The sequence below is a fragment of the Theobroma umbraticum genome, unplaced genomic scaffold (genome assembly GCF_002168275.2).
Source record: "Theobroma umbraticum cultivar Fairchild unplaced genomic scaffold, ASM216827v3 scaffold_204.0, whole genome shotgun sequence".
In the NCBI taxonomy this organism is placed as follows: Eukaryota; Viridiplantae; Streptophyta; class Magnoliopsida; order Malvales; family Malvaceae; genus Theobroma; species Theobroma umbraticum.
Window position 1 is genome coordinate 3,646,699 of NW_018397267.1, and position 14,058 is coordinate 3,660,756.

The window sequence follows — 14,058 nt, forward strand, 5'->3', positions numbered from 1 at the left end:
GAACAAGTTGGCCAAAAGACATGCATCCTGGACATTTAAAATCATTTCTGCATTCTAGTTTGGAACAAGAACAAACACTTAGTCCTATGGCGAAATTCTGCAATTGTGTGAAAGGCATCCAAAAAGAGTATTATGGTGAGAATGATTCTACAATTGGGTGAAATGCATCAAAAAAGTAGTCTGATGGTACAATTGTGTGAAAGGTATCATATATTCCTTTGAGATTTGGACTGTTTGAGTGGGAATATCGTTAATAACAGGAACTTCTACGTACTCTGGATGGTCTAATACTTGTTGAGAAGAACGAGGATAGGTTGATTAGGAGTGAAACTTGTCTTCTTCAATAATCATACTTAGAAGAGAGAAAAACATATTCCCTGTGAACGGGACCATTAAGGCTAGACGTTAAGCATTAACTGACCCCTCCGCGAGGAGATGCTTACTAGTGCCAGGAAAGTTTTGGCTGCTGTCAGCCTTTCACAGAAAATGAATTTCTTACAATGTTATGGAAGCAACAAATTACGGTGGGGCAATAGCATTATCCACCCTATATATTTGAACTTTTATCTTCATTTTCATTACCAAAGTTATCTTTCTTCACTATCTTTGAAATATTTACTGCAACCAAAGAGCAATGGCTAAATCAATTGTGTCACTTCCCATTCTCTGCATTCTTCTCCTTCTGTCATTCAGCTCTGGTATTATTTTTCCATTTTGTTAGCTTTTTTCTCCTTGCATCTAAACTTTCTCATGTCACACTTATGCATTTTAATTGCCTTGCATCTAAACTTTCCATTTCATTGCTTTCCATATTTTCCTCTTCTTGATTCCCAGAGGATGGTTCGAGTGAATGATGTGATACTCCATTATACATTTGCTTTATCTCTTCTTTCTACAAAATCAAGTAAACTAATTCATTCTTTTCTTTTTCCACAAGAAAAATTAATCAAAGCTTTAATACTATCATATGGTGCCTTTTGTTTTGCAAAATACTTGACGTGGACCTGACCATGGTGCAATTCCTCTTGTCTATTAATGGTTTGCCCTTGAACCTGATTTGTGAAGTTGATGAACAGTTATCAAAATTCTGAACTACTTATCGTGTTTCCAAATTGATAAACATAATGATTTTTCTTGTGCTATTTATGCAGGGGGGTTGCTGAAGTTGGCCAATGGACAGGTAGAATATCACTGCTAACTGTGATAGTTTTTGCTAGTACTATTTTCCATGAAAAGTCCGTTGTTTGATTGATAGAATTTTCTAAGTCAATTTCCCCTGTTTAATTTCATAGGACAAAACATGGTGTGTTGCGAAACCTTCCTCCAATGATACAGCACTTGCTTCCAACATACAGTTTGCCTGTTCTCAACTTGGAAACCTGGGATTGAGCTGCGACATGATAAAAGAAGATGGAATCTGCTTCAACCCCAATACTCTCATCAACCATGCATCTGTAGTCATGAATTCTTACTACCATGCCTTTGGCCGTAACATCTGGAACTGTGACTTTAGAGGCTCTGCTCTAATCACTATATCTGATCCAAGTAAATCCCTTTTCTTCTGATATTTTAATTTAAAGGACAGTTATTCATATAGCAATTTCTATAATTTTTTTAAAGATAAAAGTTTAAATTTTTTTAAAAATAAATATTTTAAAATTATGAGTATTCATTTTTAAAAATTTTTAACGCAATGATATATTTGGGATTTCACCATGAAAATCAAACCTTGTGTTATGTGATATTTGATTAATATGCTGTTGAAGTTCATCTTCCTTTTTGTTCATAATTTTTGCACATATCTAATTGCAGGCTATGGAAGCTGCCAGTATCCATAGGAGGTTTGGGATTTTTTGTTTTTTTTCCCAGCCAAAATGGTAATTTTATAGATAACTGATAAACAGTGAGGGGCTATAATAAACAGGTTTGAGATGCAATATATATTTGAAGGCTTCTGGGTTTAGTCTGCAATAAAATGTAGCCAAAGTCTTTATTACTTCTTTATCGTCAAATTTATAAATTTATATCTAGCAGATTAAATTCTATAACAGGTGGTTTGAACTTTGGTCCATATATATCAAAAATTTTAAAAAGTATTTTCTTTATATATTTATTCGTTTATTACATTACCTGTTATTAATTATAAATTAAAAAAAATAAATGTTAACATACTATATACACACACACACACACGTGTGTGATAGTGATAATACAAAATATTTAATAGAAAAACCAAGGGTTTTAATACAATTTGATTCTTGCTGGAAAACTAACAGCTTTTGTTACTTCTCTATGAAATTATGCATGATTTTGACGTGTTGGAACTGCTTCATATCAAGAGCTTCTGCCACTACATTGAAATCCTTCTCCACTAATTCATCCTACAACATATAATAAGCTCCTTTCTGGTGATTAATAAGACAAAATAACTGAGCAGCTGCAGATTATATTAAGGCATGGCGCCATGGATTCTTGAGGAACCAATTTGACATGCAGGCAGCATCTGTTTAAGGGAAATTAAGATAAATTTAACAGGCAACTTGATTCTACAAGTAGCATTTTTTGAAGATTAAACATTCCCTTCAGAAGTCAACCAGGTAAACAAATTAGTAGTTACAATGTTTAATAAATCAACATTACTGCCTGAACATAAATATCTAATGCATGTTCTGTCGCTTGTGAATTGAATATTTGCAACGCGTAAACTTGCTGTATATAAACTTCCATTCACCATGCAAAATCGGTAATTATAAGTGAGATAAAAGAGGACAAGTGTGAGCTGTTGTGTATATATGGTTCAGAGATGCAAATTTTCAGTATGATGTGTGTTCTAGATATCATTATCATCCATGAAGTCTCTAGTGCTACTAAAGCCCCTGCAATTGTTGCCTGAAAAATAGTCTAGTGCAGCACCTCCGCACCTCCACTCCATCAACTCCTGCATCTCCTTCATATGTACATTTTGCCTCTTACTTTCATGTTATCCCCACCATAATTAACATATTAAGAATGACCGGGAGACAGACATATGTTAGAACAATCAAATACTATTATAGAGTGCAAAATTATTCGGGTATAATATATATGTGCTAAACGCACAGGTTATTCAGAACAAGTTGCCAAAAGACACACTTACATCCAGGACATACAGGATCATTTCTGCATTCTAGTTTGGAACAAGAACAAATACTTAGTCCCATGGGGGAACTGTAAATAAAATTAAAAAAAAAATAGTCTGATGGTGAGGATGATTCTACAATTGTGTGAAAGGCATCAAAAAATAGTCTAAAGGCGCCGTAATATTTCCTTTTAAGCGTCAGAAATAGGACGGTGAGGAGTTGCTCTCTCATCAAAATGCTTTCAATGATTTAAATCGAGCGAGGGAAATGCGGTAATGAAGAAAGAATCAGTGGTGGTTAAACCTTAGAAATTGTGTCTACCCGAACAACACATGCAACCACGGATTGGTGTAGTATTGACACTTCCAGGATAACCTGGTGCGTTTCTTTTGTTTAGGTTTTTTTTTTTTTTGATGTTTAGGATGCGTTCTTCTGTTTTTATTCCCAAAGGTTTAGGTGACTTGCCTGTGCCATAATTTTGAGTTCTTTTCTTCCTTTGTTCTTGTGAAGCATTTTTGCCAAAGTCAGGGGCTCTTGCTTGTAATTGAATGGGAACTCCTATCCCTTGTGATAATGAACGAATATGCTTCTCATTTTCAAAAAAAAAAAAAAAGTTCTCAACAGGCCACATAAGAGGCGTTTTCTATGGACCATTGGATAACCAAGATTTGAACTATTCAAAATTGATGATATATTTTGCGCCTTCAAACTTTTTGCTCCACATTTCGGGTGGGCTCTAGGAAACTGATAATTGAATCAGATCTAAGGTAGCATTGGTTTGGGTGAAGGAGAGGAGACTAAGACCAAGGGCTCTGTGAAAGACATTCAATGAGATTGATAGTCTTTGTAATGTTGTAAGTGACATCGCTTTTGGTCATACTCTTAGAGAGGCAAATGCCATGGCGGACTCTTTAGCTAAATTTGGTGCAGATGTTCTATGCATAACTGCGATATATGGGTTTACTTGATGCTTGGGGCAGTATTTGATTTGGTTTGGTCCCAGCATGATATGTCTGTTCTGATGCTTCTCAGGCTAGGCGGATGGCACGCCTGTTCTATCTCCTAAAGTTCTTGCGTGCAGGTTGGTTGTATTCTTGCAATGATGATGCAGTTTGTCTTTCTGATGATTTTCCGAATGTGTTAAAGTAGGTATATGTTCTACTCTGAATTGGGTGGATTTGTATGGACAAAGTCCTACTTGATTTCGGCTCTGCTGCGTCTGTGGCCACTCTCTTGGCTTTTTTCTATCTACTTTATGATACTTAATAAATATAACAAAAAATATTGAAAAAGCTAACACCGGATACCCTCAAAACTCCAAAAACTTGGTACAGAAAAACTAACTAGGGAAGTTACGAAAGGGATTTTGATGAACTTAGCCACTTAGGGATAAAATATATGCCATGGTCATCAGCTCGATATAGCAGAAGTTTGGAACTGCTATTAAGAAAGCAAGAAACACAACTTACAATTGTTTTCTGTCAAAGAAACTTCTGAACGAGTTTAGATTTATTAGATCTCTAGTGAAATAACAAAAAAAAATTATACTTTAAAAGTGTTGGACTTTGGATTAGCCAGGAAACATATAGTATCCATATAAGAAAGAAGTTGTCGTCATTGAAGGAGTCTAATTACATAATTACATTTTACTTTCTACTTACAGATTTATATGCTACAGTAATGAACTAAAACAAAGAAAAACAGAATGTCTTCTACACTGCCTAATGAATGCAAATTAAATGCCTTGGCAAATGGTGGCGACAGACAGGACACTCTTGTTTTGTACGCAGCCATGGAGAATGCAGTTTGCGATGGTACATGTGCCAGCACGGTAATATCAATTAAGAGCAAGGGACAGACCCTCTAAGCAGAGGGCACATTGCTTCCTCCGAGTCTTCTAACGCCTGAGGCTACCCAACTCCTGAACCAGGTGGATTTTTACCACCACATCAGTCGTCGCACTGCCCCCATCTTCAATGCCGCCGCCGAAAACTAACTTTCCTCCTTGTTGCAAAACTTGCTGGATATTTCTCTTCTGAAGCTGCGCCTAATATCGCCTATTTCTGGATGTTCCTCGATATGCTCAGAAGATTTACAGTACCATAACGTGATTTTCTTCAAGGATTGGTCCTCTAATCCGGCAGATTCTTACTAAAATATCTTTTAGACGTTCACGAAACCGACTTACTTAGTTTTACTCTGTACACAGACCTCATCTCCCACTCTGCCGCCGTGGGGGTGGTGGTGATAGCAAGTTGTTGCAAGAAGGGCAGCTGGCGTCGTCGGCGTCGGCTGGAACTTTTGAGTCAGGCATGGTAAAAGTTTATGAAGAATCCGAAAACAAAGATCCACTACTCTTCTTCTTGGAAGCTCATGTTATCACCATGCTCTTTTTATTGAAAGTAAGACTGAAATATTCTTAATCATATCGAACTTAAATAAAGATATTAATTAAGTTACGCATTCGAAATGGGATAAAAATATACCAGTCATACATGTATTCGAATTCCTATAATTAGAATATTGATTTCAAACTTATTTAATACCTAATAAAAGATGTCGGTACCTTACATACTAAGCAACTATGGTTGAATTGACCCTTTCATTTTTCAGCCTGTATATTTTTTCATTTTTAAAAATTTTTCAACATTCCTACTTATATATATATATATCACTATATTTATAAATTATAAATATAATAAAAATACTTAAAACAACAATTTAAAAATATAATGAATAAAAATACCATTGATGCGTTGCCAAGCCCATACTCGCCTCTTCTTTGCTGCTGGCAAACGTGAGCACAGGACAGGAAGACAAAGTAACTGATACAAATAAACTTTTTTTGTTTTTAGCTTTCATATATTCAATTTCCGATTTCTGTATTTTTTTTTAATATGGTTAAAACTATGTGGCTATAGTTTGGAGCTATCTCTTTTTGCAGGGTTACGGATGATGCATTTATAGCTAGATATATTACATATTGGTATCTCCAAAGTAAATATACTAGAATTACTTATGTTCCATGGAAGTTCTTTTGCTCTTTATTTTTCTACTATGCCCACTTTGCTCAGGTTCCTCAGAGCAGCTCACACCCTCTCCATCGAAAAGCGTCTGGCTCAAAAACATTGATTCAAGCGAAAGCCAACAGCAGTTCAAATTTTCAACTTTCATTGTGGGGATCTAACAGCTTTCTGTTGTGCACACATTAAAAGGGCAAAAAGCACCTAGAATTGTTTGCCATAAATATTTATTTAATCAAAAGGTTAAATTAAATGTACTTGGTTTGGTTTTGTTCTGTCCTTGAAGAATTTAGTTTCTGATCTTTTGAACAGTTGTCTTCCAGGCTTCCAGGGCCTTTCAATCACTTTTTCTTTTCACCAAAATGCATGCAATTGTTTTGGTTACTTTTGGTACAAGTACATGGAGCGTGTAGGAGATTCGTGTTACAAGTGGACCCTTGAACATGAATATTGAGCATTACCTAACCCCCTCAATCTGTTGGGACGTGATTTTGCCAGGGAACTGAATGCAATATTCACACCATTTTCATGTTAGAACGAGCATGAGGATGCTTTAAGAGCAGCTATCCAAATTGGGACTAAACATTCAGCTCTAATATTCAAATCAACGCGTGCTCTCCTGACTCTGAACTTGCTTTATCTTAATCCACTTTGCATGACCATATTCACAGAATCAAAATGGCTAAACCAAGTTTTACCCTCCCCATTTTCTCCCTCTTTGTTCTGTTTTCATTGTTGTACTCAGGTAACTTCTGGTTATTCTTGTATGATTTTATTTGGCGTAGGGGAGTGGAACTATAAACTTAACTCCTTGTTCAACCTTGTATATTTCTCTTGGGACAAATATTTCTTCTTGATTTGAGCAGTACTGCTCGAAATTGAACATCACAAGCTGTCCTTTCTCAATGGAAGCATTAATCTACAACATTTTGCACTCTAGAATTGGATACTCATCTGAAATGCATATATTTTTTTCAAGTTAAGCACACTAAAACCTTTATATTTTGGAGCATGATCCTATCTAATCTGTGACTTTAATGTAAATTTATGCAGGAAGTCCTCTAAAGATGGCTAACGGACAAGTAAATTCTTGAACAAAAATTTTCATTCTACCATTTTGTACCTGAACATTTTGGTTGGATTTTAGTGCTGGTTTACAATTCCATGATGTTGCAGAAGACTTGGTGCATAGCAAATCCATTATCCAGCGATTCTGAACTGGCAGCAAACATTGAATACGTTTGCAGTCAATTAGATTGTCGCTTGATAGAACCGGACGGTCCATGCTTCGAGCCAGATACTCAAATGCACCATGCCTCATATGTTATGAACTTGTACTACCAAACTTATGGCAGGCACCGTGCCAATTGTGATTTTAGACGCTCCGGTGTAGTCTCCTTGACTGATCCAAGTAAGTGCCACCCGAGTAGACAATTTGAGTTCTGCCAGTCCCTTTAAATGGCTAATCTTATGGTAAATTACAGTTCCTGGTTTTGTAACATTTGGCAGGTTATGGTAACTGCACTTTCCAAAGCGGTATGTAATTATGATTAACTGCCATATTTACTGAATTTGGATACTCCGTTTGGTATCCATACTTTGAAATAACAGCAGATTATAGCTGTCATCCATTTGCCTAAAATCTGTTTATGTCATCCATTTGCCTAAAATCTGTTTACTCTTTGATGACGCTGACAACCCTCTGCAGGAGGAGCTCTAGCAGAGCAAGAACCATCGGTAATTTGGTGCAACAATATGTCAACTTCAATAACTAGTTTAGGTAAAACTTGGCATCTAATGATTATGGGGTTGCAGGGAAATTGGTGCGTGGCAAAGCCTGGAACAAGCGATGACCTGCTGCAGCAGAACATCAACTTTGCATGCAACCAGGTGGACTGCGGCCCGACTCATTCTGGTGGTGCATGCTTCTACCCAACCACTCTCGTTAACCATGCCTCGTACGCCATGAATCTTTACTACCAGACCACAGGAAGAAAGAAATCGAGCTGTGACTTCAGGGAGACCGGCCTCCTTGTCTCAAATGATCCAAGTAAATTGGCGCCCATTTCTGTTAATCTTAAATCCAAAATGGGAATTGTTTTATAAACCTTGTTTTGAGCTTGGATTTCGGATTCTTTTGCAGGTTATGGTAACTGCGCCTACCAATATTCTCACGACTAACTGGCTCAAGGCTGTGAAAAACTACAATGGAATTTCAATATTGTCTTTACAGTAAAGTAGCAAGACTCTCATGTTCTTTCCATTAATTTAAGAATCCTGCAATATTTCAGTTTTGCTTTTGAATAATTTGGGGCTGTTGCTTGTTGCCCTCTAGTTTCTAAAAGTTGTCTTAGGTCTCATAGAGCCATGTTTAGTTCTTTTGACGCAAAACTTGTTCCTCTTTTTCTTTTTCGATAATCAAAAAACAAACAATTATACAATGAACTCCCGTGCCGGCTCAAAGGTAAGGGTGGCTTTAGGCCCAAATTTGTCTAGCTCTCTAATTTTATAATAATAATAATATAATTAATTATATTAAAAATATATAAAAATTAAAATAATTATGTTCAATAGTAATTTTTAATATGTAAAATTTTTTATTCTCCAATTTATAATATCCACTTCTCAATTCTTTTTTTCTCAGTTGTTCTTTTATCTTTTAATTTTAATTTTTTTGTAAAAAATATACAGTAAGTTTATTATAATATTTTTTATATAAAATCGTAAGTCTCATTTATTATTTGTAATAAATATTCAACAATTAGATACTATTATTTTAATTTTTATAATTTTTTATTTTAATTTAGAGTTTATATTATATTATTATATTATTTTTATTTTATATGATAATTAATTTATTGAATTAAAACTTTAATTTAATAAAAAGTCACTTAAATATTTAGCTTTAAGCTTTTCAAGTTATTAAGCTGGCCCGATAAACTTGAGACTGAAAAAGGACATGGTGAATATATGAAACGTCGTCCGATTAGTCAATTAAAGCCAGCAAACATGAATGCTGCTGTCCACTAAACGCATGATGTAGTTACACGTGAATTACTCATTCTTTCAAGAATGCTTCTTTTTTCCAAAATGAAACACACTTTTTGGCACAATTAAACTAGCAATTTAAACAACATCAATATTTTTCTATATATCTTTGTAATAATTCAATAAAAAAATCAATCAATATATGAAATTCTTTCATTAATAGTACATAATATTGTTGCATTTTTTTTTTCCTTTAAGGCAATCATGTACACGACATATTGTGGCATTTGCATAATGCTTACTAAATATTAACCTCAATATTGTTTTTTTTAATTTTTTAATAAATGCATTTAAGAATTTTCCATTTTGAATATATAATTTAAAAAAATGAAAAATGACAAATAATTTAGTTGTACAATTATTCATAAAATGATTATAGTTATTAGCTCTGTGCTATTTATGAATAATTAGATAAGGAAAATATCAAAATGGTTACTTTTAATATTAGGGTATATGAGAATTTGAATATTGTTTTTTAAATAAAAAAATATATCAATTATTAAATTAAATATTTTAATATAAAATACGAATATAAAATAATAAATTATAATTGAAATAATAATAGTTAATGATTGTTATTAAAATAAAAATTTATAATTTGATTAAATATAATAAAAAATATTTTATTTAGTTTTTAAAAAATAATTATATTTTTTGTTTTAATCATGATTATTGAAACACATTAGGCCACGTTTACCACAAGAATTTCTTCTTTATTTTTTTGATTAGACAAATAATAATACTAATAAATAACAAAGGATTAAAAGGGCTTAACCAAAAAGCAAGTCACTGGGGAGAGAAGAAGAGTCGATTCCACGATACGCAAAATCGTCAAACCTCGTGAGCCCCACTCCTTCCCCCTCAATGTCACGCGTGCATCCAACGGCCACTTTCCCTTCCGCGTTACAAGGAAACGCCCCAAATCCAACGGCTCAAATCCTACCGCGTTTGACTCCTGCCTTCACACATCCCAATAAATGTTTTTTTCTCCACAAAAGAAATTAATTGCTCACACCAAAAATTTTACCCAACTTCACTCTCTTAATTAACTCTGCAACCTTCTTCAGCGCAAATCTAGGGGTTTTTTCTCCTTATCAGACCAGTTGTCTCTCCTTCCTCTCCTTTTTGGCTGCTTCCAATCCTTCGATTTATTCTCCTCTTTTTGCTTTTCTTTGAGCTTTTATCTTGTAAGGATGATTATTTTAATCTTATTCTCCTTTTTTCCGCTTGATTATTTATGTTTTTCCCATAAAATGAGATAATATATTGACTTAATTATGATCTTTTGTTGATCTTTTTGGTTGAGGGGGGTATGTTTGCAGGTCTCTGTGTTCTTTTCCCCATTTTCTCTCTGCAATTTATTTTCTAGTTCTACTGAGAAATTGGTGATTTTTCATGGATAGTGATGTTTTGAAATTACAGCTATATTTGTGTTTCTTTTTTATTATCTAAGATTTTTCTCTGTTGTCATATTGAACTTCCTCTTGTTTTTTCTTTCTAATTTTTCCTTTTATTTAGTTTCTTTTTTATTAATAGAAGATCCTTTAGTTCCTTAATAGAATTATTTCTATTTGATTTAACTGCTATTTCCATTTGTTTAATTAGTGCTTTTTTTTTTGCAGGCAAGAATCTTGGATTTATTTTTTAATAATCACTTGGGATTAAGTCGCAGATAAACAAAATGCCGTGGTCTTTTGTGAATTGTATGCGCTTGGTGGTTTTCTTTCTTGTCATACTGTAATTTTCATTTGCTTTTGGTAAGTTTTATATTAGTTTAATTCTATATGTTTTAATTTACATGATGATAGCTGGCTTGCCTTATAATTTTTCAGAATAAGACTGAAAATTCAAACTTTAATGTGCTTGTGACTGCTGGTTATTTTACTAAGGAATTATTCTACTGCTGTAGGTGAATTTGATTTGAATCTGGAAGGCGATTCAGTTCATTCAACTTAGTGTCATTGGTGATTGAAAAAAAAAAATTTGGTTGGAGGTGTGAGAATGTACATTGCAGTAACCATAAAGAGATATCGAGCAGTTAAGGAAGTTGGAAAGATTAAAATGAGCGTTGGTGTTGTTGCATACTATCAGTTAGTTCAAGTTTGTCAGGTAAATTTCTTTCTTACCTGTCTTGGGTTTCGCTATGTTGCTGTTCCGCTGTGTTGTTTATGGTTTGAAATGCCTAAAAAATTGTCTTAAATAAATCCATGCTATGTCATTTATGGCTTTGTTGTTAATTTTGTGGTAGCATGATTGTAATAGGTTGAATATCCCTCTTGATTTTCAGTTGTCAACTGACTGATTAGAAAACTCTGTCTCCCTAATGCACACAGGACATAGCACATGCACAGAGACCTGCACGTGTGTGGGGATATGTGTGTGTATTTATGTTTGTTGTAGTTGAAGAGAAGGAAGTTATATTTAAATTTGAGTAATGCACGACAGTAGACATCTGTCATATATCTTTTCATTTCTCTTTCCTGTCGTGTATTTTCTAAGTTGTGAGCTCAACAGGTCCAGACATGTAGAAAACTTGTGGAAATTTTTACCATTTTAATGGGCTTCCATATGAAAGTAGAATTGTAAAAGCTACTAGAAAACATCAACCATGATTGAAGTTTCTGTTCATTTTATTGAGTAATACCACATAGTCAGTGGACCAAGTATCTTCTGTTTTTTGGCTGAGCAGATTGCTCTCTGTGCATTGCTGATGGATTTGAATTTTTATTTGCTATCACAGGCTGAGTATTTCCGTCAGTTGCTTAAACCTGTTACGTAGTCTAATATTTCAAAGCTCTTGGAAACCGGGATCTGGGAGAGTCTGCCATTTGGTTGTGTTATGCATAAGGCTGTGACAGAATGAAACACCTGTGTTGATGGTAATTGGGATAGGCAGCTCTGTTATGTTCTGATGGCAATCCACTAGTTTAGTTTATAGTCTTATCATATTTATTGTTACAAACCTTCTTCCAACTTAAAAAGTGAATAATTGCAACTTCGAAGCCAAAAGCAATCTCGGTTGTGACCTTCTTGATTAAGTAGGACATTCAATGCAGGGTGACCAACAATTTTACCCCCCAAAAGCAGTGCCCACACTTGCTGATCAAGTGGGTGATAATTACATGCATATCCCAGTTTCATCTGCTTTTGGTACAGTTTTCCCTCCATGCTCAAAGCCATTGCCACCACTCCATGGCATTGAGTTTCAACCCTCAGAGGTTTGTCCCAAGAATTTCATTATTTTTGATCAGTCTGATCACAGAAATCAGATAATGTTCAATCCTGGTATTGCACACAAGCTTAATGGTCATGGATTAAATATTTTTGCAACTTACATTGATGGCAAGTATGAGAGAAAAGATGTTAATGATGTGGAAAAAGAAACATCATCTTCTCTGAAAGAGGATTCGGATGATATTGATGCACTACTCAGCTCAGAAGGGGAAGAACAAGAAGACTATGATGAGGAAGAGATGAGCACAGCACGTACTTTTGGAAATTATGAAAGCGACTCTGCTGATTCTTGCTCTGCATATTGTTCAAAACCAAGAAAGAATAGATTATGTTCTTCTACTCTGAAGTCCTCAGGTAGTGGTGGTAGTTGTGACCCTGAAATTAAGCGACTGAAAATGAAGAAAACGGTGAAGGTTTTACGTGGTATTGTTCCAGGTGCTGATCAGATGGGTACTGTAGCTGTTCTTGATGAAGCTGTTAGGTACCTCAAATCTCTCAAGGTTGAAGTACAGAAGCTTGGAGTTGGAAATTTCAATAATGGAGATTGAACTTGTATTGTGGTAATAGTGGTTCTCTCATCTTCTAGAAGTTAAAGTTGATTCTGTGTTGCGTACCCCTCCTTTGCTGTCTCTCTCAGATGGTTTGCAGTCTAGAGATAAGGACAGGTACTTAGAATTAATATTTGTGTTTGAATTTCCAGTTATGCGAGTAGTAGTGGTGTGCAGTGCACGAATTGCTGCTGAAACTTTCGAAGCCCATCTTTCATTCTCTCGGATGGAGAGAACTTGGGATGGAGCTGTCTCTGTAGTATGTGTACTAAGTTTCTAGTTGCCATTGTCCAAATGGTACAAGTAGCGGCTTTAAATGTTAATGTAATGTACTTTAAAATATTCACTAGTAGTTTCTTCTCTGCTTGATTTCTGTATTTCACGTACTTTTTAACTCCTTGTTGTTCAATAAATGTCGTAAGTATTTGTATAATTGTCAAATCCCTGATGAACTCTGATCCCCTTTTGTGACTTCTGAGCTCCACTTGCTCAGACTTCTGTCCTTGTTTGGTGTCCGTTCTTTGCTTCTTTTTATATTCTCATGATTTTATCCCCCTAACAAAATATTTGGAATTAATTTGTTGGAAATCTAGAGATATGTGCTGTCTATACATTTAGGTGGTGGGCTGATCCAGTTTGTATGTATATAGTTATCAGTATCTGAGCATGAGTTGCACAAATCTGTGTCAGTCTTGATTCCTTGATACATAATACTAATGCTCTTATGTGTGCTGATATTTTTAGGGATATGAGAGCTCATTGTCATGCATGCATGGTGCATTTTCATTCCCCATAATTCCTGCTCTTCGAGCCGGTAGGCTGTGGTGTTAGTGGCGCACCATCACGACCTTTTTTGTTTATATCTCTTTTCCAACTCCTGCGAAGTTTTGTGCTTGTTGGACCCACTTCGTGGATCAATCTCGCCAAGTTGGATATCCCTCACCATCACTTTCAACTTGTAATGAGTTTTCAGGATTCAATGGTTTTTCCTGCCCTTTATAATTTAGAGATAGGTTTATGGTAATGGAAGTAGAGCTAAATCATGTCGAAACTAGAGTGTAGTCTTTCCTCTTTGACGTGAATATC

The 14,058-nt window shown here is 34.9% G+C and overlaps 3 protein-coding genes and 1 non-coding gene across 5 annotated transcripts; all 4 read left to right on the forward strand.

The window, feature by feature from the left end:
- The first annotated feature begins 591 nt into the window (after positions 1 to 591).
- On the forward strand, positions 592 to 1,996 carry LOC110424519 (major pollen allergen Ole e 10-like). Of its 2 annotated transcripts, none has more exons than XM_021439106.1 (4): positions 592 to 698; positions 1,152 to 1,180; positions 1,293 to 1,545; positions 1,813 to 1,996. In XM_021439106.1, the coding sequence occupies exons 1-4, from the start codon at positions 635 to 637 to the stop codon at positions 1,836 to 1,838; spliced, it is 372 nt and encodes a 123-aa protein (XP_021294781.1). In that variant the 5' UTR covers positions 592 to 634; the 3' UTR covers positions 1,839 to 1,996. The 2 variants fall into 2 exon arrangements, with proteins under 2 accessions (XP_021294781.1, XP_021294782.1); XM_021439107.1 differs by lacking the exon at positions 592 to 698 and adding an exon at positions 709 to 1,038.
- Positions 1,997 to 6,740: 4,744 nt separating this feature from the next.
- Positions 6,741 to 8,486, forward strand: LOC110424644 (glucan endo-1,3-beta-glucosidase 4-like). The gene is made up of 7 exons (XM_021439260.1): positions 6,741 to 6,887; positions 7,196 to 7,224; positions 7,319 to 7,553; positions 7,652 to 7,678; positions 7,851 to 7,879; positions 7,958 to 8,192; positions 8,286 to 8,486. The coding sequence occupies exons 1-7, from the start codon at positions 6,821 to 6,823 to the stop codon at positions 8,321 to 8,323; spliced, it is 660 nt and encodes a 219-aa protein (XP_021294935.1). The 5' UTR covers positions 6,741 to 6,820; the 3' UTR covers positions 8,324 to 8,486.
- A 1,713-nt stretch (positions 8,487 to 10,199) lies between these two features.
- On the forward strand, positions 10,200 to 11,113 carry LOC110424649 (uncharacterized). The gene is made up of 3 exons (XR_016351766.1): positions 10,200 to 10,377; positions 10,813 to 10,947; positions 11,100 to 11,113. It is a non-coding gene; the product is annotated as an uncharacterized LOC110424649 (transcript).
- An 863-nt stretch (positions 11,114 to 11,976) lies between these two features.
- LOC149526698 (basic helix-loop-helix (bHLH) DNA-binding superfamily protein) lies at positions 11,977 to 13,405 on the forward strand. Its single transcript, XM_089784982.1, has one exon. The coding sequence runs from the start codon at positions 12,241 to 12,243 to the stop codon at positions 12,970 to 12,972; it is 732 nt and encodes a 243-aa protein (XP_089641108.1). The 5' UTR covers positions 11,977 to 12,240; the 3' UTR covers positions 12,973 to 13,405.
- Positions 13,406 to 14,058: the final 653 nt, after the last annotated feature.